This window comes from Apodemus sylvaticus, chromosome 14 (assembly GCF_947179515.1).
Source record: "Apodemus sylvaticus chromosome 14, mApoSyl1.1, whole genome shotgun sequence".
NCBI lineage: Eukaryota > Metazoa > Chordata > Mammalia > Rodentia > Muridae > Apodemus > Apodemus sylvaticus.
Genome location: NC_067485.1, coordinates 1,622,572 through 1,648,650, shown reverse-complemented (window position 1 = coordinate 1,648,650; position 26,079 = coordinate 1,622,572). Strand labels below are relative to the sequence as shown.

The 26,079-nt window shown below is 37.1% G+C and overlaps 1 protein-coding gene across 11 annotated transcripts in view; it reads left to right on the top strand.

The window, feature by feature from the left end:
• The window catches only part of Ercc6l2 (ERCC excision repair 6 like 2), a 127,714-nt gene that overhangs the window by 25,393 nt on the left and 76,242 nt on the right, over positions 1-26,079 (top strand). For all 11 annotated transcript variants that reach the window (XM_052157653.1, XM_052157651.1, XM_052157652.1 and 8 more), the window contains 2 exons: positions 6,303-6,422; positions 20,761-20,954. In XM_052157653.1, the coding sequence (XP_052013613.1) occupies positions 6,303-6,422; positions 20,761-20,954 (314 nt within the window). The remainder of the gene's footprint in view (positions 1-6,302; positions 6,423-20,760; positions 20,955-26,079) is intronic.

Here is a 26,079-nt window from a genome sequence, read left to right as displayed (position 1 = left end):
GTTTTTATTCTTAGAGAAAATGCTATATACAATGAAAAAGTTAACTTCTATAGTCCCAAATTCTTTAAAACAGAAACAAAATAGCCCTTGCATCTTAAAGACAAATTGTGGTTTGGGTTTGGCGTATAATTTATATTGTAGGACTAGAAGTTTGTAAAGAAGTGAGCTAGATCTCTTTCTAAAATGGCATTAATTTCATTTCATTAAATTAACTTCATTCATTCATTAATTTCATTTCATTCATTAACAATTTCATTTTTAAAAATGTATAATATTTATAAATTATACATTTATAATATTCTTTCCCCTACCCCAATTCCTCCCAAATCTTCCCCCTTCCCAACTTAATGTTCTTTTTCTTCTAATAAAAGAAACAAACAACCAAACCAAGGAATCAACCAACTACCACCAGCACACACACACTCAAAAGAAAAAAAAAAAAGCAAAGAAAACCTATGGAATCCATTTTGTGTTGGTCAGCAACTCCTGAGCATAAGGCCTGCCCTGGAATGTGGTTAATACATCCAGTGTCACTCCACTGAAGTGACACCCATTTTCCCTTTTTGATCAGTTATGTGGAAATACAGTTTTGCTTAGGAGTGGGACTCTGCCCACTTCCATTGGCATAAACTTGTATGGGTCTTCTGTATGCTGTTGCAGTTTCTGAGTTGATATGTGCATCAGCTATTTCCTTCGAGTTGTCCATGATCTCTTAATCTTTCCATTTCCTCTTCAGCATCAGTCTGTGAGCCTTGAAGAGAGGGGTGTGGTAAAGACATCCATTTAGTGCAGTGATCCAAAGTCTTCCACTCTCTGCACTAGCACTTTGTTGTTTTTTTTTTTAATTTGATATATTTTTAATTTACATTTCAAATGATTTCCCCTTTCCTGTCTCCCCACTCCCCGAAAGTCCCATAAGCCCTCTTCCCTCCCCCTGTTCCCCCATCCACCCCTTCCCACTTTCCTGTTCTGGTATTGCTCTATACTGCTGCACTGAGCCTTTCCAGAACCAGGGGCCATTCCTCCGTTCTTCTTGGACATCATTTGATATGTGGATTATGACTTGGGTAATCCAAGTTTCTAAGCTAATATCCACTTATCAGTGAGTGCATATCATGAGTGTTCTTTTGAGACTGGGTTACCTCACTTTGTATGGTGTTCTCCAGCTCCATCCATTTTTCTAATAATTTCATGAATTCATTGTTTCTAATGGCTGAAGAGTATTCCATTGTGTATATATACCACATTTTTGTATCCATTCCTCCGTTGAGGGACACCTGGGTTCTTTCCAGCTTCTGGCTATTATAAATAGGGCTGCTATGAACATAGTGGAGCATGTATCCTTATTACATGCTGGAGAATCCTCTGGGTATATGCCCAGGAGTCATATATAGCAGGGTCCTCCGGAAGTTACGGCCCAGTTTTCTGAGGAACCACCAGACTGATTTCCAGAGTGGTTGTACCAATTTGCAACCCCATCAGCAGTGGAGGAGTGTTCCTCTTTCTCCACATCCTCGCCAGCACCTGTTTTCTCCTGAGTTTTTGATCTTGGCCATTCTGACTGGTGTGAGGTAAAATCTCAGGGTTGTTTTGATTTGCATTTCCCTAATGACTAATAATGTAGAACATTTCTTAAGGTGCTTCTCAGCCATCTGAAGTTCTTCAGGTGAAAATTTTTTGTTTAGCTCTGTACCCCATTTTTTAATAGGTTTATTTGGTTTTCTCGGGTCTAACTTCTTGAGTTCTTTGTATATATTGGATATTAGCCCTCTGTCAGATGTAGGGTTGGTGAAGATCTTTTCCCAATTTGTTGGTTGCCGATTTGTCCTTCTGATGGTGTCCTTTGCCTTACAAAACTTTGTAATTTTATGAGGTCCCATTTGTCATAAGATCTTAGAGCATAAGCTATTGGTGTTCTGTTCAGGAACTTTCCCCCTGTACCAATGTCCTCAAGGCTCTTCCCCAGTGACCCAAAAAACTCCACCAGAGAACTCCTACAGCTGATAAACAACTTTAGCCAAGTGGCAGGTTATAAAATCACCTCAAGCAAATCATTAGCCTTCATATACTCAAAGGATAAGCAGGCTGAGAAAGAAATTAGGGAAATGACACCCTTCACAATAGCACTTTGTTAAAAGCATGATTCTGAAACACTCTTTTAATGTCCTTTGAGATGAAAAAAAAAGAGGAAGGTGTTTGTCTTTTTTTTTTTTTTTCTTTTTATGAGAAAAACTTTTGTGGGGGTTGTGGTGTGGGGAGACTAGGCCTTTTGTTTCAATGTTTGAGGTGCTGTTTTCCAGCCTCATATTTATTCTATATCATGAGGTGACTACATGTGAGGAAAGATGGCCTATAAAAGTTCTTGCTTGCAGAGTTTAGAAAGGAATGTCTATGAAAACAAAGCTTTCCTTGACTGTTTTTTTCCACCCCTCTCTGAAATTTAGGTTATGGCCTTTTATTATTCTAGATGTGACAGACTTAATTTTTTTTTCTGTTAGAAATGTTGTCAATATTCTACAATAAAGCACTGTCTGATTATTTTCTTTGAAATCAGTTTTCTAAATCCTCCTTCTAAATTTGTCATAGATATGCAAGTTCTGATTTTTATAGACCTGTACTGTGCCAATGGATTGTGGTAGAGCAGGCCCGACCTTTTCCAAATATTCATGTTCTCTTTGCTGTGGAGTAGTAGCCTGACTAAAGTGTCTCTCTCATCCATGAACCACCTGTATGATTCTTCACATTCCCCTTTTGCCTTTGGATATTATACATTATATTAGCATTATTTTAATTAACATATTAAGCTGGGAGATTTCCCTAGTTTTAATTTCCCTGTCCACTTACGGTGTATTCTCAACTAAAGTCAAGTTGCCCTAGGTTGGAGTTGTTATCACCACTTTGTTCTCACTAATCCCATTAGTTGCTGGCTGGCTGGCTGGGTACACACACACATACACGCGCGCACACACACATACACACACACATATGCACAGCTATACACATATTTATTTATATGTGTGTATTCATACTCATGCACATGTTCCACAGAGATGACTTGTGGCAGTTTTCCTACCATATGGGTACCAGTGAATTGAACTCAAATCATCAGGCATGGTGACATTGGCTTTTGTCCACAGAGCCAATTCCCTAGCCCTCCCTGGATTCTTTAATAACTATTTATTTTCTGTTTGTCTCTGTCTTTTTCTTAACTGGATTTTCAGTCTGTCTCCTTGTCACTTCTGTCCTCTTCACCCCTGGGTTTCATGTTGCTAAGTAACCAAAACAGCCTGTTACTGTAGTCTCTAGACTATCTCAGCACCCAGCACAGTGCCCGCCTTGTCATGGGTAGTAGATGTGTGCTGTCTATGCAGTTGCTTCAGTCTTTTTTTTTTAAATCTAACATTAATGTAGTTTCATCAGTTTTTATTTGGCTTCTGTTTTTATATTCAGTCTTCGATTTTTAATCACAACTTTCTCTGTCCTTGCTTTTTTATCTTCGCATGACATACATATTGTGTCTGACAATTCTTGTCTTTGAAAAAAATTTACGATATTTTAAAAAAATGCATACATGTGCGGTCTGTCTTCAAGTACACATACAAGCACTCTTGAAGGTCAGACAGCTTTCTGGAGCTCTCTTCTTCTACCATATGGGCATCAGATTTAACTTTGAAAGTCTGTCTTGGAGGCAAGCCTTTTTACCTGTTGAGCCATCCTGCTGGCCAGCCTTTGCTTTTTATGTAGAGCATCCAGTCTGTTTATACATCGTGTGCTATTGGGCTATTATGTTACTATTTATTTTTTATTTATATGTCTTTTTGTTTTGTTTTGTTTTGCTGTCTTTTGGATAGATTGTGTTGCATTGCCTTTAACCCTGCTTGTTAAATAGGTAGTTATCTTTTCTTAGTGATTACCCCAGAGCTCATGATAGATGTTTTGTACTTATCAAATATAGCATGCACTTTTTTTTTCCTTTGTGGACATAATAAGGACCTTGGGAACTGTAACTACCCTAACCCTAGCCCTGACTTAGATAAAAGAGTTGTAGCCTAAATTCTTGTCATTTGATGCCAACATAAGGTTGTTTGGTTTTATTTTTAGGTCAGCATACCTTGTTTGCCTGCCTGTTTGCCAATTTTTTTTTTTTTTTTTGCACTTACATTTTGCTTGTGCTACTGCTCTTTGGCCTAGAATCATCTACTTGTGCTTAGATGTTTTTCAACTTATACTACTTTTATAGTTTATATTATTATTATTTTTTTGGGGGGGGGTTGGATTTGTTTTTTTCGAGACAGGGTTTCTCTGTATAGCCCTGGCTGACCTGGAACTCACTCTGTAGACCAGACTGGCCTCGAACTCAGAAATCCACCTGCCTCTGCCTCCCAGAGTGCTGGGATTACAGGCGTGTGCCACCACCACCTGGCTATATTAATATTTTTATATTTTACATATTATAAGAGTTTGGTTCTTTTTGTGACGAATTGGCTGGTTTTTAGTTGCCTGAAAATATCTTTATTTTATATTCTAGAATATTGTTACTGAGTATAAAACCTAGATTATATTATTTTCCCTATTATTTTACTTTGAAAATATTCTATTGTATAGTGTCTTTATTGTTTTTTATTACTTTGTATTTAATTGTTGCTGTATTGTAGGTAATCTGATCTTTTTCCCTCTAGCCTCTTTTAAATCAATTTTGTGTCTTAGTTTTATTTTATGAAGTACCTACTTGTCCTCTTTTAAATCAATTTTGTGTCTCAGTTTTATTTTATGAAGTACCTAGTTGTGAATTTTTGTTAATTTTTAAACTTTTGCCATGGCAAGTAATTAATATTCATCACTAATAAGCCTATGGCTTAAGATATTATTTTAAATGATCAACTTTTATTTCTTCTAATAATTCTCATTACCATCCCTTTTATCATTTGGGATATAGATCATATATCTGCATATTAAAAAATACTTTTCTTGCCTGGCAGTGGTGGCACACACCTGTAATCCCAGCACTCTGGGAGGCAGAGGCAGATTTCTGAGTTCGAGGCCAGCCTGGTCTACAGAGTGAGTTCCAGGACAGCCAAAGCTATACAGAGAAACCCTGTCTCAAAAAAACCAAATCCAAAAAACTAAACCAGAACAAACCAAACAATAACTTTTCTTATAAGGTGTGCACTGACAAGAAAATAACAGTCACACCTGTAATTTGTAACTTGTAAGCAACCTGGGAAAGTTGAAGGATTGCTAAAATTTGAGGCCACCTTGACAGGACTACCAAGTGAGTTAGTTCTAGGCTATATAGGGCACAAATGAGACCTGTCAGCTTCCTTATTTAGCCCCAAATCCAAACTTTCCTTTATAGTTTTTCTAATTCTATAATTTACAATTTATGCTTCAAAGTAATGAGTTATTTCCTTTTATATGGATGCTAACTCATACATATTTACCTCACATCTTTTTTGTTTGTTTGGTTGGTTTTTTGGATTTTGGTTTTTTTCAAGACAGGGTTTCTCTGTATAGCCCTGGCTGTCCTGGAACTCGCTCTGTAGACCAGGCTGGCCTCGAACTCAGAAATCTGCCTGCCTCTGCCTCCCAGAGTGCTGGGATTACAGGCGTGTGCCACCACCGCCCGGCTTATCTCACATCTTTAAAATAACCCTGCTGATATTATTTTTGTCATTTTTACAGATAACTTTAGGGAGTTCAGTTACCTTGCTGAAGTTCACATAGTTGCCAAATAACCAGAGCTAACATTTGAACCAGCAAGTATCTAATCGATTGAGTGTTCCTTGTGGTTGACTGTTAGGGTCTGCATCCTTTTCTTACTTTTATCCTTCTCATTTAATTTTTGGAAAGTAGCTGCTATTCAAATGGTATGTTTTGATGAGTGTATTAGCCTATCTTAATTTAGCCTCTGTCATTCATTAGATAAACATAAGTACAAACTTGTGAGATAAATACTTTCTCCTTGAAGGAATTTATTTTCTACAAGAAAAGAAAAAAAAATATGTATAGTTTATTCTAGAGGCTTTGAGAAGATAGTATCCATGGATAGAAACAAATACAGAAACAAATACTAAAGGTACTATCTCAGATGACAGAACCAAGAAATAAGTTATTCGGTGGGCAGAATTGTCCCCAGAGGAGATGACAATGTGGAGTTTTATATGTTGCTTGTTAATTTAAATAAAGTGCCAATGTTTTTCTGTTTCCCCTAACATCTTTTTGCCTGTAGTATGCTACTGATTGTTTTGTCACGTGTACAGTAAAGTTATACGTAGTAATAGAAAAAGTCTTTTTTCTTCCAGGTTATTTCATTTCTGGCTGCAGTTTTGCACAAAAAGGGAACTCGTGAAGATATTGAAAATAACATGCCAGAGTTTTTACTAAAAAGTATGAAAAAGGAGCCTTCTTCTACAGCCAAAAAGGTGAATATCTAGAAGTGTTCAACTCATAAAGCTAACATTGCAAACACAGAAGCATTTAAATACAATGTAATGTATCTTACATTTTAATACAAAAATTTGAACATAAAAACATTTATTTTTTGAGACTATTTTTTTAAAAGGTTTACAATTTCATCTGCTAGTTAAGTCAGGTCATTTCTCGACAATGGCAAGATGAATTTCAACTTAAACTTGTTTGGGAGTTTAACTTATTTGTTAAATTTACATGCATATGTATGTAAGGTTAATTCAGTTCTTTATTTGTTTTTAATTTATGTGAGAACAAAAGGAGGTGGTACAGATATTGGTAGCAAAGGTTCATCATGGATATTTTGTATATTCACATCAGAAAATTGAAAAGAGCAGGTTTATGCTTTTCTCTGCTTCTGCTCTTGTGACAATGAATGGTACTCGTAAAAGTGTTTATAAATATATATAGTTTTTATACAAACCAGAGACTTTTCCCATCCAGGTAGTTAATCATGCCTGACTCTGCTGAGATTAGACAAGATTGGACATGTTCTGAGTAGAGTGATTATAGAAAAAAATAAGAGATCTGCAATAACACAAAATTATTGTAGAGTGTTATGCTTATGTTCTTTTTGTGTGTACATGCTTGCATGTACACATGTGTATGCAGAGAAACATGCAAAACGTCTATGTGCTGACTGGGGTGGGGGGTGTCAGAGGCTGATATCGGGTGTCTTCTTCCCCTTAGTTTTTGAGTCAGGGTTTCTCAGTTACTCTGGAGCTTGTTGATCCAACCAAACTGGCTGGCCAGCGAGGCCCAGAAATCCTCCTGTTTCTGCCTCATCAGTGCTGGGATTACAGGTGTTCATTCCCATCCAGTTTTTTAAAAACATGGATGCCAAGGATTAAACTCTGGTCCTCGTGCTTGCACAACAAGTACTTTACCAACTGAGTCATCTCCCCAGTCTCATGTGCTTTTATGCTGTCCTTAGTATCTAGAAAATTGGATAGGAATAAAGATGGAGTGTTTTGATGAAAACAGTTATTATTTTATAAGTGTAATGAACTATATTCCTCAAGTTCTAAGATGGAGTTTCTTTTATATAAGTCTTATTCACAAAATTACTGAGAAGTACAGGTTTACTCCAATGACCTCAGAAAGGTCATTTTTGTATAAAAAATGACAAAGTACTGATTTTTGGTATTTTTGTTATTATTATTATTACTTACAATTTTAACAGCATCCATGCATATTGAGTGTCAGATTCAGTTTTATCCTAGAGTGATAATCCTTAGTGTGTTTAAATATTGAAAAGATTTAAGCTCACTTTTAGCTCTAAGTTCAGTTCTGTGGTGCTAAATGGTTCTACAGATCTTATATATCCCATTATATGCTTCTTACAGCTAGACTGGGAAGAAAAAAAAAGCAAGAAAAGTAGTGTGATTTAAAACATAAATACAGTTAAAGTATTCAGAATGTTCTAGCAAGAGTGAGAGTAGGAAAAGAGAAATGTGTCCTTCGTGTGGTTGACAAAGTTGACAGTAGAGCATTTCCTTCTTCCCTTCCTTACTTTTTCTGTGTGTATGTGTATATATACTGAATTATGTGTGTGTGCGCATATATGCTGGGTTATGTATATGTGTATATATACTGAATTATGTGTGTGTGCGCATATATGCTGGGTTATGTATATGTGCATATATACTAAATTATGTGTGTGTGCATATATACTGAATTATGTGTGCGCGCACACATATACTGAATTACGTGTGTGTGCTCATATATACTGAATTATGTGTGTGTGCATATATACTGAAATCCTTTATCACAATATACATTGTTTTTATTACATCTTTTACAGGTAAAATTTTATTAATTTGTGTGTCTTATATTCTAATAAATTCTGTTAATGTTTAAATGTTCCTTTGAGTACTACTTTAGCTCCATTCCAATTTTGGAAGGTAGTACTGTTTTCATTATTCTTCCCTAAATTATCTGCAGCCCCAATTTTGTTCTCTTTACCCAAGTACTATTTAAAAGAGAAATATTAAAATTTCTAAATGATTATAATATTTGGTACAGAGTGAATAGCAAATCTCTGTGTTTTTCTTACAGAATAATGTAACCATAATATTTTCTATATAAAGCATTTTTAGTGTTTTGATGTTTTATTTTGTGTAGTCTATTGTTTGGAAATACCCAGTTGTTTCTTTGTTACTATGAGCATATAGTTCTGTATTTTCTATTTAATCAAGCTTCATTTTTTTTTGTTAAAAGCCTTAATCCTATAGTCAAGGCAAGTTAGAAATACAGTGATCCTCTGGTCTGATGAATGTCAAGAATTCCAGCACAATTAGCAGATTGCCTGTATACAAACAATAGGGACATTCCAAATAAGAATACCAAGATAATGAATTTTGCATAAGACCTAAGTTTAACAGTTGTGAAAGACCTTTGAGTTTGCCTTACTCTTTTTTGAGATGCTGACTAGACTATAAACTTTGTTTATAGGAAAGCCTATATTTATGGGGAAACCTTGTGACCCAATATCATAAGGATTCCTTCATCATTTGTCATCTGTAAACCTGTCCAGCATGTCTCAGGAAGAACCTAATTATCTCATTTACTGATAACAGTTTGTGGGGAGGGTATTAGAAACTATTTAACAGGGCTGGAGAGATGGCTCAGCAGTTAAGAGAGCCGATTGCTTTTCCAAAGGTTGTTAGTTCAAATCCCAGCAACCACATGATGTCTTACAACTATCTGTAATGAGATCTGATGACCTTTTCTAGGGTGTCTGAAGACAGCTAGAGTGAGCAAGCAGGCTGAACAAAGAAGAAAAAGTGTCTGACAACAGCTACAGTGTACTTACATATAATAAATAAATCTTTAAAAAAAAAGAAACTAACAAAGAAACCTCATATTATACTATATTATCATTTAAATGGCTACTGTTAAGGCACTTAACTCTCTTGAGATGCTCATGTCTATATGTGGATATGTACTGTCCTTTTTCTAAATACCTTTATGTTAAAATCCATGCTTAAACCTAAGCTAAAATCTTTTCTTAATAAACTGCAACTCTGTTTCATACTTTCTCATCCTGAAACTTTTCCGCAGTGTAGTGAAGAATTCAGATTTCTGGTGACAGTTTCTATAAAAGAACTCAGACCTGAAAGGTGGCAGCTGTGTCTCCGCTTCTGATATAATTTTCTTGTTTATTTCAGCAACTAAGTTCTGAGAAATCTATATTAAATTTTCTGTTATGACTAAGGTTTTTCATTTATATTGTGTTTGTGTTGGTTCTCATTACTTTCTTTAAAGTTTCATAAATTTCATTTGTATATTGGTTATTTAGTTATACAAATTATTTGTTGATTTGTGAGTTCAAAATTTTACCTTATCCAAATTTACCTTATTGATCCAAATAATTATAAATTATAAAAGAAGATAAAAGTTATTTTCTGTTGTATATTTAGATGATGGTTCAATGCTGAACTGATTTTTTGTTCATTGAAGGGAATATCAATATTCTATCTTTAAAATCCCTCTACCCTTATAAGGCCCTAATATTTACTGTAGAATTCTACCAAATAAGTACACTTTTGAAAAATGTGCCCAGGGGCTAGAGAGATGACTCTACAGTTAGAAGAATTTACTGCTCTTGCTGAGGACCGGCCAAAGTTTGGTTCCTAGTATCCATAGCTTCCAATCATTTTTAATTCTAGCTCTAGGGGAGCTGATGCTCTGGTCTCTATAGGCTCCTGTATGCACGTAGTGCATATATGTATAAAAACATAAATTTAGTAAATATTTTTTCTTAATTTAAAAATATGTAGAGTACTTTTTTATAGAGGATGCTAAGTATTGGTGACAGAATACATTTTTTTTTGACAAAAGACTAATTCCACTGATTTTTCTTAAAATCTCTGGGCATTGCTTTTATTGACCTGGTTCTTTCAACTGCTTCAGTCTGTTGGGTTCTGTTATTGTTTTTATGGCTGTTTGTTTTGTGATTTCTTTTTCATGGCCTTCTCAGTTCTGTGAGAGATGGGGTGTTGTACTCATTGTCATCTTCCTGAACTGTTTTACTCTGCTGGGACTCCTTTCTAGGTGTCACAGCTCTGTTATAATTTGGTTTACTTATTTGTTCTTCATTTGGTTGGCAGCAGTGCATATATATTTTCAGAGAGTCCATTTGCAGTAGTGTACATTTTTGAATAACATTTTGTGGAAAAGAGAATAAATAAAATAAAGATAGAGATAATGCCAGAATCAAAACAAATCATGAAGACTGATTTCAATCTTCTTGAAAATAAACAATGAATGAATCAAATATTACAAATTATGAGATAGTAGTTTGAACTAGGGCTGTATGTATGTGTAAGAGAGATTGTATGCATTCTAAACCTTTTCAGGTATGAATAAGTCTTTGAGGAATGATTGAAATATAAGTTCCAATGAATTCCTAAAGGAAAATATACAAATCATGCATTTTAAGTACTGCTTCTTGGCATGATTCATTAAATTTAGGCTAAGTTTATACTGTAGCCTGGTCTTATGAAATAAATCATAGTAAGTTAATTAAAAATAGCATCTTGTAAGAACAAACTTTGGAGATTCTAAGAAAAATGAATAATAAAAGGTAAAAGGGAAGTGGGTGGAGAGATACACCAGTGGATAAAATACTTGCTGTGATGATAACATGAATTTGCACCCCAGAACCTGTGTAGAAAAGTAATGTCAGTGCTGGGAAACAGACAAGGCAGATCCCAGCTTGCCAGCTACAGACAGCCTAACCAAAAACAGCTGCTTTCCTTCCTTCCTTCCTCCTTTCCTCCCTTCCTTCCTTCCTTCCTTCCTTCCTTCCTTCCTTCCTTCCTTCCTTCTTTTTTATTATTCACTTTTTATCAAGCTCACTGCCCCTTCCTAGTCACCCTGCCCCACAATCCTTCCTGCATCCCCTCTCCTCTTCTCCTCTAAGCAGTTGCTCCCTCCTCCTCCCCCAGGTATATCCACACCCAGGCTTCATGTTTCTGTGAAGTTAGGTACTTCCTCTCCCATTGAAGCCAGACAAGGCAGCTCAGCTAAAAGAACATATCCGACGTACAGGCAACAGCTTTTGGGATAGCCCCTGCTCCATTCATTCAGGATCAACATGAAGATGGAGTTGCACATCTGTTACATATGTGTGGGGAGGCCTAGGTCCAGCCAGTGTGTGTTCTTTGGTTGGTAGTTCAGTCTTTGAGAGCGCCAAGGGTCCAGGTTAGTTGAATCTGTTGGTCTTCCTGTGTGGAGACAGACAGGAAGATATTCAAAGTCAATCTTTGTCCTACATATATGTGCATACAAATATGCACCACACACACAGAAAATTGAAAAATGAAAGAATTCCCTAGCAGTTATAAGACCAGTGTAAGAAAGGCATTGTATAGTACTCAACAAAAGTGCTTTCCAGTTACTTTACTTACAGTTGCCACCTTTTTAGCTCTAGTTCTACAGCAGAAACGGTTGGAAAGTTTGTGTCTTTCTGTTGGATAAAAGACTCTGGTCAGATTCAGCTTGGGGAGGAAAGGGTTTATTTGCCTTATACATCCAGGTCATAGTCTAGTTTTTTTTTTTTCTTCAATATATATTTTATTTACATTTCAAATGATTTCCCTTTTTCTGGCCCCCACTCCCCGAAAGTCACATAAGCCCCCTTTCCTCCCCCTGTTCTCCCATCCACCCCTTCCCACTTCCCTGTTCTGGTTTTGCCCTATACTGCTACACTGAGTCTTTCCAGAAACAGGGGCCATTCCTCCATTCTTCTTGTACCTCATTTGATGTGTGGATTATGTTTTGGGTATTCCAATTTTCTAGGCTAATATCCACTTATTAGTGAGTGCATACTATGATTGATCTTTTGAGACTGGGTTACTTCACTTAGTATGATGTTCTCCAGCTCCATCCATTTGTTTAAGAGTTTCATGGATTCATTGTTTCTAATGGCTGACTAGTAAGTACTCCATTGTGTATATATACCACATTTTTTGCATCCATTCCGTTGAGGGATACCTGGGTTCTTTCCAGCTTCTGGCTATTATAAATACGGCTGCTATGAACATAGTGGAGCATGTATCCTTATTAGTTGCTAGGGAATCCTCTGGGTATATGTGCAGGAGTGATATAGCAGGATCCTCCAAAAGTGATGTGCCCAGTTTTCTGAGGAACCGCCAGACTGATTTCCAGAGTGGTTGTACCAATTTGCAACCCCACCAGCAGTGGAGGAGTGTTCCTCTTTCTCCACATCCACGCCAACACCTGCTGTCTCTGCTGTTTTTCATCTTAGCCATTCTGACTGGTGTAAGGTGAAATCTCAGGGGTTGTTTTGATTTGCATTTCCCTGATGACTGATGAAGTTGAGCATTTTTTTAAGATGCTTCTTAGCCATCTGAAGTTCTTCAGGTGAAAATTCTTTATTTAGCTCTGTACCCCCATTTTTTAATAGGGTTATTTGGTTTTCTGGGGTCTAACTTCTTGAGTTCTTTGTATATATTGGATATTAGCCCTCTATCTGATGTAGGGTTGGTGAAGATCTTTTCCCAATTTGTTGGTTGCCGATTTGTCCTTTTGATGGTATCCTTTGCCTTACAGAAGCTTTGTAATTTTATGAGGTCCCATTTATGAATTCTTGATCTTAGAGCATACGCTATTGGTGTTCCGTTCAGGAACTTTCCCTCTGTACCGATGTCCTCAAAGGTCTTCCCTAGTTTCTTTTCTATTAGCTTCAGAGTGTCTGGCTTTATGTGGAGGTCCTTGATCCATTTGGAGTTGAGCTTAGTACAAGGAGATAAGAATGGATCAATTCGCATTTTTATGCATGCCGACCTCCAGTTGAACCAGCACCATTTGTTGAAAAGGCTATCTTTTTTCCACTGGATGTTTTCGGCTCCTTCTGTCGAGGATCAAGTGGCCATAGGTGTGTGGGTTCATTTCTGGATCTTCAGTCCTGTTCCATTGATCTGCCTGCCTGTCACTGTACCAATACCATGCAGTTTTTAACACTATTGCTCTGTAGTATTGCTTGAGGTCAGGGATACTGATTCCCCCAGAATTTCTTTTGTTGTTGAGAATAGTTTTAGCTATCCTGGGTTTTTTGTTATTCCAGATGAATTTGAGAATTGCTCTAACTCTATGAAGACCTGAGTTGGGATTTTGATGGGTATTGAGTTGAATCTGTATATTGCTTTTGGCAAAATGGCCATTTTAACTATATTAATCCTGCCGATCCATGAGCATGGGAGATTTTTCCATTTTTTGAGGTCTTCTTCCCTTTCCTTCTTCAGAGACCTGAAGTTCTTGTCATACAGATCTTTCACATGTTTGGTAAGAGTCACCCCAAGATACTTTATACTGTTTGTGGCTATTGTGAAGGGTGTCATTTCCCTAATTTCTTTCTCAGCCTGCTTATCCTTTGAGTATAGGAAAGCTACTGATTTGCTTGAGTTGATTTTATAACCTGCCACTTTGCTGAAGTTGTTTATAGCTGTAGGAGTTCTCTAGTGGAGTTTTTTGGGTTACTTAGGTAGACTATCATGTCATCTGCAAATAATGATAGTTTGACTTCTTCCTTTCCAATTTGTATCCCTTTGACCTCCTTATGTTGTCTAATTACCCGAGCTAGTACCTCAAGTACAATATTTAAGAGATAAGGAGAAAGGGGGCAGCCCTGTCTAGTTCCTGATTTTAGTGGGATTGCTTCAAGTTTCTCTCCATTTAGTTTGATGCTGGCTACCGGTTTGCTGTATATTGCTTTTACTATGTTTAGGTATGGGCCTTGAATTCCTGTTCTTTCCAAGACTTTAAGCATGAAAGGATGCTGAATTTTGTCGAAAGCTTTTTCAGCATCCAATGAAATGACCATGTGGTTTTTTTCTTTGAGTTTGTTTATGTAGTGGATTGCATTGATGGATTTCTGTATACCAACCCTGCATCCCTGGGATAAAGCCTACTTGATCATTTTCATGTGTTCTTGGATTTGGTTGGCAAGAATTTTATTGAGTATTTTTGCATCAATGTTCATAAGGGAAATTGGTCTGAAGTTCTCTTTCTTTGTTGGATCTTTGTATGGTTTTGGTATCAGTGTAATTGTGGCTTCGTAGAAGGAGCTGGGTAGTATTCCTTCTGTTTCTATTTTGTGGAATAGTTTGAAGAGTATTGGTGTTAGGTCTTCTTTGAAGGTCTGATAGAATTCTGCACTGAAACCATCTGGTCCCGTGCTTTTTTTGGTTGGAAGACTTTCTATGACCCCTTCTATTTTTTTAGGGGTTATGGGACTGTTTCGATGATCAATTTGGTCCTGATTTAATTTTGGTATTTGGTATCTCTCTAGGAAATTGTCCATTTTCTCCAGATTCTCCAGTTGTGTTGAGTATAGGCTTTTGTAGTAGGATCTGATGATTTTTTTTGAATTTCCTCAGTTTCTGTTGTTATATCCCCCTTTTCATTTCTAATTTTGTTAATTTGGATACTTTCTCTGTGCCCTTTGGTCAGTCTGGCTAAGGGTTTATCTATCTTGTTGATTTTCTCAAAGAACCAGCTCCTGGATTCGTTGATTCTTTGTATGGTTCTCTTTGTTTCCACTTGATTGATTTCAGCCCTGAGTTTGATGATTTCCTGTCTTATTCTCCTCCTGGGTGAAGTAGCTTCTTTTTGTTCCAGAGCTTTCACGTGTGCCATTAAGCTGCTAGTGTATGCTCTCTCCTGTTTCTTTTTGGAGGCATTTAGGGCTATTAGTTTTCGTCTTATCACTGCTTTCATTGTGTCCCAAAGATTTGGGTATGTTGTGCCTTCATTTTCATTAAATTCTAAAAAGTCTCTGATTTCTTTCTTTATTTCTTCTTTGGCCAAGGTGTCATTGAGTAGAGTATTATTCAGCCTCCTTGTGTATGTGGGCTTTCTGTTGTTTTTGTTGCTATTGTAGACCACTCTTACACCATAGTGATCTGATAGGAGGCATGGGATTAGTTCGATCTTCTTATATTTGTTGAGGTCTGTCTTGTGACCCATTATATGATCAATTTTGGAGAAGGTACCATGAGGTGCTGAGAAAAAGGTATATTCTTTTGCTTTAGGGTGAAATGTTCTATAAATATCAGTCAAATCCAATTGGTCCAAAGCTTCAATTAGTTTTACTGTGTCCCTGCTTAGTTTCTGTTTTCCTGATCGGTCCATTGAGGATAGTGGAGTGTTGAAGTCACCCACAGTTATTGTTTTAGGTGCAATGTGTGCTTTGAGCTTCAATAAAGTTTCTTTTATGAATGAGGGTGCCCTTGCATTTGGTGCATAGATGTTCAGAATTGAAAGTTCTTCTTGGTGGATTTTTCCTTTGACCAGCAAGAAATGTCCTTCCATGTCTCTTTTGATGACTTTAGGTTGAAAGTCAATTTTATCTGATATTAGAATGGCCACTCTGGCTCGTTTCCTGAGACCATTGGCTTGTAAAATTGTCTTCCAGCCTTTTTCTCTAAGGTAGTTTTTGTCTTTGACACTGAGGTGCATGTCCTGTATGCAGCAAAATGTAGGGTCCTGTTTCCTTATCCATTCTGTTAGTCTATGTCTTTTTATTGGGGAATTGAGTCCATTGATGTTAAGAGATATTAAGGAATAGTGATTATTACTTCCTGTCATTTTTGATGTTATTTTTATATTTGAGTGGTTATCTTCTTTTGGGTTTGATGAAAGAAGGTTACTATCTTCTACCAGGGTGTAGTTTCCCTCCTTGTATTGGAGTTTTCCTCCTATTATTCTTTGTAGAGCTGGGTTTCTGGAAAGATATTGTGTAAATTTGGTTTTGTCATGGAATATCTTGCTTTCTCCATCTATGGTGATTGAGACTTTGGTGGGTATAGTAGTCTTAGCTGACATTTGTGTTCTCTTAGAGTCTGCATGAGATCTGCCCAGGATCTTCTAGCTTTCATGGTCTCTGGTGAGAAGTCTGGTGTAATTCTGATAGGTCGTCCTTTATATGCTACTTGGCCTTTGTCTCTTACTGCCTTTAATATTCTTTCTTTGTTTAGTACATTTGGGGTTTTGATTATTATTTGACAGGAGGCATTTCTGCTCAGTTCCAGTCTGTTTGGAGTTCTGTAGGCTTCTTGTATATTCACGGGCATCTCTCTCTTTAGGTTAGGGAAGTTTTCTTCCATAATTTTATTGAAGAGATTTGCTGGCCCTTTCAGTTGTAAATCTTCACTCTCATTTATACCTATAATCCTTAGGTTTGGTCTTCTCATTGTATCCTGTATTTCCTGGATGTTCTGGGATACAAGCTTTTTGCATTTTGCATTTTCTTTGACTGTTGAATCAGTGGTTTCTATGGTATCTTCGGCAACTGAGATTCTTTCTTCCATCTCTTGTATTCTGTTGTTGATGTTTGCATCTATGGCCCCTGATTTCTTCCCAAGGTTTTCTATCTCCAAAGTTGTCTCCCTTTGTGCTTTCTTAGTTGTTTCTACTTCTGTCTTTAGATCCAGGATGGTTTTGCTCAGTTCCTACATTTGTTTGTTTGTGTTTTCCTTTAGTTCTTTAAGAGATTTTTGTGTTTCCTCTTTCATGACTTTTGCCATTTGACTCACTTTCTCCTGCATTTAAGGTTTTTTTGTGTGTGTTTCTTCTTTATTGGCTTCTATTTCTTGAGCCTTATTCTCCTGAATTTCTTTAAGTGATTTTTGTGTTTCCATTATATGGGTTTATATCTTATTCATGTTCCCTTATATTTTTTAAGAGATTCATTTGTGTCCTTTTTGTGTTCTTCTAGCAGCATCATGACCAGTGATTTTAAATCCAAATCTTGTTTTTCTGGTGTGTTGGTGTATCCAGGACTTGCTGATGTTGGAGAGTTTGGTTCAGACGCTGCCATATTGCCTAGATTTCTGTTAGTAACATTCCTACGTTTGCCCTTTGCCATCTTGTTATCTCTGGCATTAGTTGGTCTTGTCTCTGGCTGATGTTTGAGCCTTCTGTGAGGCTGTAGGGCTATTTCTGCAACACTGGATGGCTGGGTTTCCCCTGTCACAGATTGCTGATGTGCTGCCCTCCTCTTGGGTGCCCTTGGAGCCCTAGTGTGCCTTGCCCCAGATGGTCTCTGTGAACCAGGTGGTGTCCGTTTGCTCCTTCAGGGAGTGCTGATAGTTTATGCTATGGCGACCTTTTCCAAATGCTGATCACTCTGCTGGGCAGCCGCTCCCCCAATCGATTTGGTGCACACAAGGCTAGCCTAGCTGCTCAGGCCCTGAGTCTAGGCAAAAGCCTGGCAAACTTAGGCCCAAGCAATGTTCTCCTTGGGCTATGACTGTTACCTGGTTCAGTCAGATAGCCAAGATGGCGGCGTGCACGTGGTCCCTGAAAGTGCCGGGAGAGTCTGCAGGGCTAACAACCTCCTGGCCGGGTTGGCACACGGATGGCCCACCGGACAGTCCAGGGCCTGGGTGCAGGCTAACACCTGTCAGGCTTAGACCCCCGCTATGTTAGCCTCAGGTTATGACTGTTAGCTGGCTTTGCCTACTAGAACTCTCTGGTCTCTTAGCCATAATGGCGGCTTGCGCCGTGACAGATTGGTGGGCAAATAACCTCCTGGCCGGCTTGGCACACCAATGCCCCCCCCCCCCCCAACAGCCCAGGACCCGGGTGCAGGGCAACGCCTGTCGGGCTTAGACCCTCCCCCCCCCCCCCCAGCAATGTTGGCCTCGGGTTATGTTTGTGTACCTCAGGCTGTCAGTTCTCTCTGGCATCCGAGAGTCAAGATGGTGGAGAGTCTCTCGTAACTGTCTGGTGGGAGGCAGAGTTCTGATGTGGCTTCAGTGCGATGAAAGGCACTGTAAATCTGCCGGTCCGGCTGGCCATCGATGGTGAGTGGTATTGGGCTCAGGGCCTGCCAGGACCTGGTCGCCTTGGTTCCATTGCTGATGGCCCTTCAGTTGGAAGAGTTGCTGCCGCTGCCGCCGCCGCTGCCGCTGCCGCAGCCGCCGCCTCCTCCCTCCTCCTCCTCCTCCTCCACTTCCCACAGTCTAGTATTGAAGGCCAGGAACTCACAGTGGGAACCTGGAGGCAGGAATCACGAAGTAACTGCTTCCTGGCTCATTTTCTCACTTGCTTTTAGGTTCATGCTTAGGTAGCTTTCTTATACAACCCAGGATAGCTTGCCTAAGAATAGTACAGCCCACAGAAGGTTAGGACCTTCCATATCAATTAATAAAGACAGCTTGCATAGACATTCCCATAGACCAGTTTGATCTAGAAAATTTCTCAATTAAGGCTTCTCTTCTTAGATAACTCTAAGCTATGTCAAATTGACAGTTATGGCTAAACAAAACATAAACACTAGGAAGGAAAAATAAGGAGCCAAGCAGGTTTAAGAGGGATCAGTCACAGGAGTTTGCATTGCAAATGGTGATGTCACTGTGAAAATCCTTATGTATACATCTCATCAACTTCTGAAGTGACAGGTGTGGGTTAAATTCTTAGCACTGCAGTTGTAAGGGTAGGAACTACTGGAACTGTAGAAAACTCTTGAGTACACAGATGGAGTTTGTACCCAGGATTTTCATCTTGTAATATACAAAATTCAAAGAGAGACATCACAATCGGACATAGCATTTTGAGCCTTGACTTTGTTTTTGAAAGTAGAAGAAAAATTAAATTGTAAACTACAATAGCAAAAGGTATTTGAAGTGAAGCCAGATGGGAAGGTGCTCCTGTGCTTAGTGAATGGGGTAAGGAGTTAGCTTCAGCTAGACTTCTGTTTTCTTCTTTCTCTTTACAAACACAGTCATATATTTTGTTTCTCACAGGTCATAAATTGCCCAATGAGACATTACACAAAACCTTTTATAGTATGTTTTATTTCTTCATCTTTTGGGAGTGAGCAAGTATAAACCTTTAGAAAACTTTACCAATAATCATCTTTATGTAATAACCTAGGAGTATTGGTCATAAAGAAAAGTAAAAACATAAAAAGTTTTAAGTAGTTGATGAGAATGATATTCAGGGTTAAAAATGAAGAGTGGAGCCTCCAAGCACCACTGTGGAAACTAGATTGCTCTACTTGAAAGCTGAATTAATCCACTTTGTCACTCTGAGAAATTACCAGAGATAAGTAACTTAAAAGAAGGAGAAGTTTACTTTGGCTCTTAGTTTTAGAGATTTTGGTTCACGATCAGTTGTCTTCTTGGCTTTACAGCCTGTGGCGAGGCAATACACCATGATAGGAATATATGGCACAGGAAGCTGTTTATTCACAGAGGACAAAGTGAAAAAGATAGAAGAGATATTTTCCAAGGGCATTGAACCATTTCCCAATAGTTTAATTTCCCTTCAGAAGACACGGCCTTTTTAAAGTCTCACCATCTCCCCATGAACCAAGCTGTTACCATATATGCCTTTGGGGAATATATCATATCCAAACTATAGCTTATTTCTAAATAGCTAGAAGTTCAGTAGAGTACAGGGGATAGAAGTAATAAGTGTCAATAAGTCTTGAGAAGCTGTGAGTTTGATGCTGTGAGTAAGTAGTTAACACAAGTAATTGCTTGATTAGCTGTGAAGGAGGAGCCTGGTAGCCAAAGACGTGCAGTGGAGAAAACATGCTCTGTCTTGTTTTAATTTGATTTTGTTTTGTTTTGGAAAATATGCCAGTTGATAAAAGTGGTCCTTTATAAAAATAAAGCTGGTGTGTGGGGAAGGCTGGGGCTTGTTTTACCATGTTGATTCTAGACTGATAGAAAGACAGATGGGAGCCAATGAGTAGACTCAAACCTTGTTGTCTTTGAAGACATAAACAGTTAACCTGTTGTCACAGGTGGGAAGGCAGGGTATGTGGAAATAAGCACAGGTAAAGTTACTAACAGAAATCTAAGTGGAGGTCCTCTACTTGCTCCAGTTTTCCAGTTTTTCATGCCTTCAACTGAGAGAATCTGAGAAAAGGAGAGTAGGAAAGAGAAGAAAGGAACTCCAGAAGACTGTTCAGAGCAGGATGCTGCCCATTTGTTGGGATCCTAATGTTACTGTTCTCTCTCTTAGAGAGTTACTTTTTTCTTCTTTAGTGCCTTTAAGAATAGAAAAGAAAAAAAAAAAGAATAGAAATGAAAAATAACTATTCCTTTCAGTGGGTTTTCTTCTTTGTTCTAACAAAAAGCTAATTAAGCAAAGAATATTTTTGAGGATTTTTTTTGTCCACATATAGCAAACCAATTAGTTGTGTTAATTACTTACTCACAGCATCAAAATCAAAGAGTGGAACTGTTGATACTGTGCCATTTCATGTTGGAGTTCTTATTAAAATGTGTATACTTTTCTTCCTGTTTTTAGATGTTCTTAATAGTTGCTCCTCTTTCTGTCCTCTACAACTGGAAGGATGAATTGGATACCTGGGGATATTTCAGAGTTACTGTTTTACATGGTAGCAAAAAAGACAATGAGCTGATTCGTTTAAAGCAGAGGAAATGTGAAGTTGCTCTGACGACATATGAAACACTGCGCTTGTGTCTGGAGGAGCTTAACAGGTAAACTCATGAGGGTAGTGCTGTCGATGTGCTGCTAATATCAGTCATGTGCATCTTTATATCATGGCTCAAACTGAAGTTTCTTAAGCCTGATTTTCATGTCAGGGTTATAAAAAATAGTAAGTGATAGCTGAGTCCATTTGGACAGCTTCCTACCATTTCATATTGTAATCTTAAACTCAGAACAGGACTCCTTTCTAAAGAGTCCATTTTTGAGAGTGGAAAGATTAGTTCGAAGTCCCTTGCACAGCACTTTGTGTAGATGCCGACAATATTGAAAACCACTTAGAACATTTTGATCTGCACCTTAGATCAGTAGCACACCCTGATATATTTCCAGCAGGTTATGAAGAAAAAAAGCTCCTATTGGTATGTTGAGCCATGTTGATAGAAGAAAACCAATTAAGAGATTTGTTCTGGCCTAGTTTATGCCCAAATTCCCAGTTCAAGTGTATAGGTACCAATGTTAGAATGTAATCATGTTTAAAGATGTGATTAAGAAAAACTTGGACCATTTACATAGGATTATAAGTCAAAATGAGGTGTCCTTATTAGATAACAGACAAGTACCAAAAACATATAAGCAGAGGGGACATGTGAGTGATTTACCTAATAAATCTTTTAAGTGCTAAAATATCATGGTCTTAACCAGTATGAGTTATAGTCAGTGAAAGAGAATGGCAGAAAACTACCTTAAAAGTGATTCTTTCAAATCAGCTAAAATGCTCTGGCATGAGAGCACACAGACATACTTAATAGTACAATGTAGCCAGATGAGATAGTGCATACACGAAACCTTACCTGCTCTGGAGCTGAGGTGAGAGGATCATGAATTTAAGGCCAGCATGAACAAACATAGTGAGCCTGTGCTCAAAAGTAACAAAAGAGAATATACTAGAAAACATGCTACAAAGCTGTGTGGATTTGGGTAAGTCATCTCATCTAGAAAATGACAGGATGAATTGGATCTGCATTTGCCAAAATGGGCTATTCAAGCACAGGTGGAAAGTTTCCATTAGAATTATCCTAATGAGGTTGAATTTGTGTACAATAATCAATAGTGATTTTTACATGTAGTAAGTTAGCCTACATTTCCATGGATTCCACATGGCTAGAAAAATGTGTCTTTAACAAATTAATGATTTCCCTAAACAACTTAGTTTAATATTTTATATAGCATTTACATTGTAGAGGGTATTACACATTACATAGATTATTTGAAGAATACATGAAGATATATATGTCATTATATTTTCAGATACTGTGTCATTTTTTGTAAGAAACTTGAACTTCCACATATTTTGGTTTCTGAACCAATCCTCAGATACTAAGGGGCACCTTATATAGTGCTGTGAATATTGACATGGCATAGTTAGATTTTTCTGTAAAGGTCCAGTTAGTAAGTATTTTGAGGTTATACATGGTTTCTGTGGAATATTCTTTGTTATTTTTCATCTTACTGAAAATATGAAACTATTGTTAGTTTGTTGACCGTGCAAAACTATTCACAATCTGGGTTTAGACCAATAGCCACAGTTTGCTGACACCTGTTTTGAAAAGTGAATACTTGAGCTCAACCCCTATCCCAAGCAAGGGAGAAAACATTTGTATTATCCCAACTGTCCTCCTCCTTACAGGCAAACATTCTGCAGTTCTCACCATGAACACACATCTTAACTTCTGTCACAACAGACTGTTTCAAGCTATTCCTGAGAATTCTGTTAATGCAGTTTGGCTGAGAGTTTCCACATTCATCTTTATCCAACATGTTTTTAAGATTCCTCTGAACCATTCAGTAAATCAGTAATTATTTTTTTAAATGTTGAGTTGTATTCTGTCTTATGAATATGTTCCCCTTTTTGTTACCCAATCATTTGAAATTAGTTATTTGATTTGTTTTCTAGTTCATTATTATTACAAGTAAAATGTCAAGAAATATGTTTATGGAAGCCCTTTTTGACATAAGGTATTTATTTTTGTTGGGTAGATAAATGAGAGGGAATATTTGAGTTTTAGAGTAAGTGCAGGTTCAAATGGAAGAAACTGCAAACCTGTTTTCCATAGTGATTGCACCGTTGTATTTTAACAGAATTGTATAAGGGCTCTGTAGCTTCATCATCTCACCAACATTAGCATTGTGAGTATTTTTTGGTTGTTGTTTTATACTCAATTTAGGGAGATATAGTACATGACATCGTGATAGGAATTATATCTTTGTAATGCATGTGTACTTGAAAAGTTTATTCTGTGGTTGCTAGGTACAGTGTTCTTTAAGTGTCAAGATGTCTAGATTGATCTGCGTAGTTTTTAGTGTTCTATGCTGATTTCCTTTGGGGTTGGTTTATAATTTCTGAGATGAGATTTGAAATCATGTAGTTATTTATATCTCAGTTCTGTAACTTTAAGTAATACATTTTAAAGTTCTGTTTTTAGGTTCATATGCATTTTCAAATTTTGATTTTTTTTGATGGATTTTTAAAATTTTTTTAAAAAGTACCTTTTATTTTTTGTTTCTTATATTTCTTTGTCTAATACTAATATAACTGCCAACAGTCCTCTTATACCTACTGTGCATTATAGTTTTTCCATCCTTTTATTGCAACATTTTCTTTATATTGTTAGTGACTTTGTTTAGAAGTAGAATTTAGTTAAACTGTGATTTTATTTTTAATGTCCATTATGACAGCTTTGGCAATTTGTGAGGTAGATATTTAAACCATTCATATTTAATGCAGTGTGGGTAACCTTAGATTTTACTAGGTAGGCTTGGGTTATTAATTTTACCCCATGCTAAGTTTGTATTTTATTATTTTATGGATTCTGGCAGAAAACAGTAATCTTGGTTATGGGGAGATTGTTAAGTAATTTGTCCAAGTTTACACAGTCAAGTCAGTAGTGAACGTGAGGTTTTAACATTGATTACTAATTTAACTCCAGACCTCAGGGTTTAAACCAGCATGTTACCTGAAAACTAGATGTTATGCGATTAGATAAATGTAATAAATTCTCTTATAGTCATATTTTAATTGTTTACCTGTCCTTTTAGAGTGTGTTCCTTAACATAGATTTCATATTTAACTTCTATGTTTCAATACTTATTGTATTTTAACATATATTTGCTAAAGAAATGTATGTGGTTATTTTATGTGACATAAGTATTAAGAGTTCCAAAAATTATATAACTGTAAGCCATATATTTATAAAAGTAGAGAAATGAGGACATTCCTTTTTTGTTGTTATTTATTACTAGTTCAAATGTCTTTGGTTTTGGTATACTTTAATGTTTTATGTTAGATCTGAGTGAGTACTATTTTGTGCGTTAGACGATCTGTATATTTATAATAAACAATCCACAGAGTAGACAATGCATGGTATACTATTGTTGAACAATATATAATTATTACTATTATGCTCATTATATTTTATGAAGTGTTGGTAGATTTAAATATGTGTAAAAAGCCAAATAAAACTGTGTTTTTGTTTTTGTTTTTGTTTTTTGTACACTCCTCCTAACCTGTACCTTGAGCTGTTACAGACACTACTCAGTCAGGCTATCTGTCTGTCTATCTGTCTCTCCTTTGCCTATCCTCCGCACTCCCCTACTTTGTTCAGTTTTGTTTGGTGTTTAGATAGTTTCATGTGGCCCTGGCTAGCCAAACATTTCTGTATACCTCAAGCTGGCTTTAAATTCGTCTTACTTTTTTTTTTTAACATAATTTTTTTAAAAAAGATTTATTGGTTATTTTATCTAGTTACATTTCAAATGTTATTCTCCTTCCCAGTCTCCCCTCCAAAAACCCCCTACCCCTTCCCTCCCCCCACTGCTTCTATGAAGATGCTCCCCAACCACCCATCCATTTCTGCCTCACCACCCTAGCATTCCCCTATGCTGGGGCATCAAGACTTCACAGGACGAAGGGCCTCCCCTCTCATTGATGCCAGATAAGGCCATCATCTGCTACATATGCATCTGGAGCCTTTGGCCTTAAATTCTTGATATTCCTGCTTCCACTTTCTGAGTGCTGGGATTACAAGTGTGTATCATCATATCTAACTTTTATATCCATATCTAACAACATATTTATGCTATAATTTTTAAAGATGTTTGTGTATCATCTGGTTTTTTTTTTCTTAAAGAAAATTAAGGTTTTGCCATACTTTGCCTTTTATTTCCTTACATGAGAATAGTTTTCATGCATGTATTATAGAGTATCATTATTTTTGAACTTCTTGAACAAATGGATATTTATGTGATTCTAGTTTCCTGAGTCATCCAGTATTCCTACTCCCTAGTCTTTTAAGAACTACACATGTGCATCAGAGTGCTCCTTGGCTTGCTCTGCTGTTGACTACAGACTGTTTTCTCTGTTTCTCTAAGCCATCTTGTCTATCTTCTTTTCATTTCTTCCTTTCTGTGTTCTAGAGAGGTTCTATCTTTTTGTACCTTTAAATTAAGGAATCTGTAGAAAAGTTGGACAAATGTATATGAGTATTTATCTACCTAATAGTTAGAGCCCATAGATCTTTTTGTGTATGCATATGTGTGCATTCATGCATGTGTGTCTCTGTGCATGCGTGAGTGAGCATGCATGTGAGTTCACTTATACACATGAATATACACATTGTCTAAGTATACTAGTGAATGACTTCATAAGTTTCACATAGCATGACATCTTGAGCCCATATTTTAATTTTGTTATATATCTAAGCTTGTGTTCTTTATACCTCATTATCCTTGTCTTATGGGTTGGTGACTTGGTAAAGTGCTTGTTTTGGAGCATGAGGACCTGACTTTGATTCCCTAAAACCCACTGAAAATTGTGGCACACATCTGTAGTTTGAGACAGGTACCTTGAACTCCCTGGCTAGCTAATCTTGCCTAATAGACCAACTCCAGACCAGGGAGAGAGAACTTGTCTCAAAAAAAAAAAAAAAAAAAAAAAAGATGGACAGCACCTAAGGAGTAGTACCTCTAAAGTTGACCTCTGTCTTTCACATGGCATGTGTACACGTGTGTACCCATACAGATAGGTATTTATACATACATACATACATACATACATACATAAAGGAAAGTAGTAAAAAATTTAAAAGATGAGGGGAAAACGAACAGAAGGCAATTAAA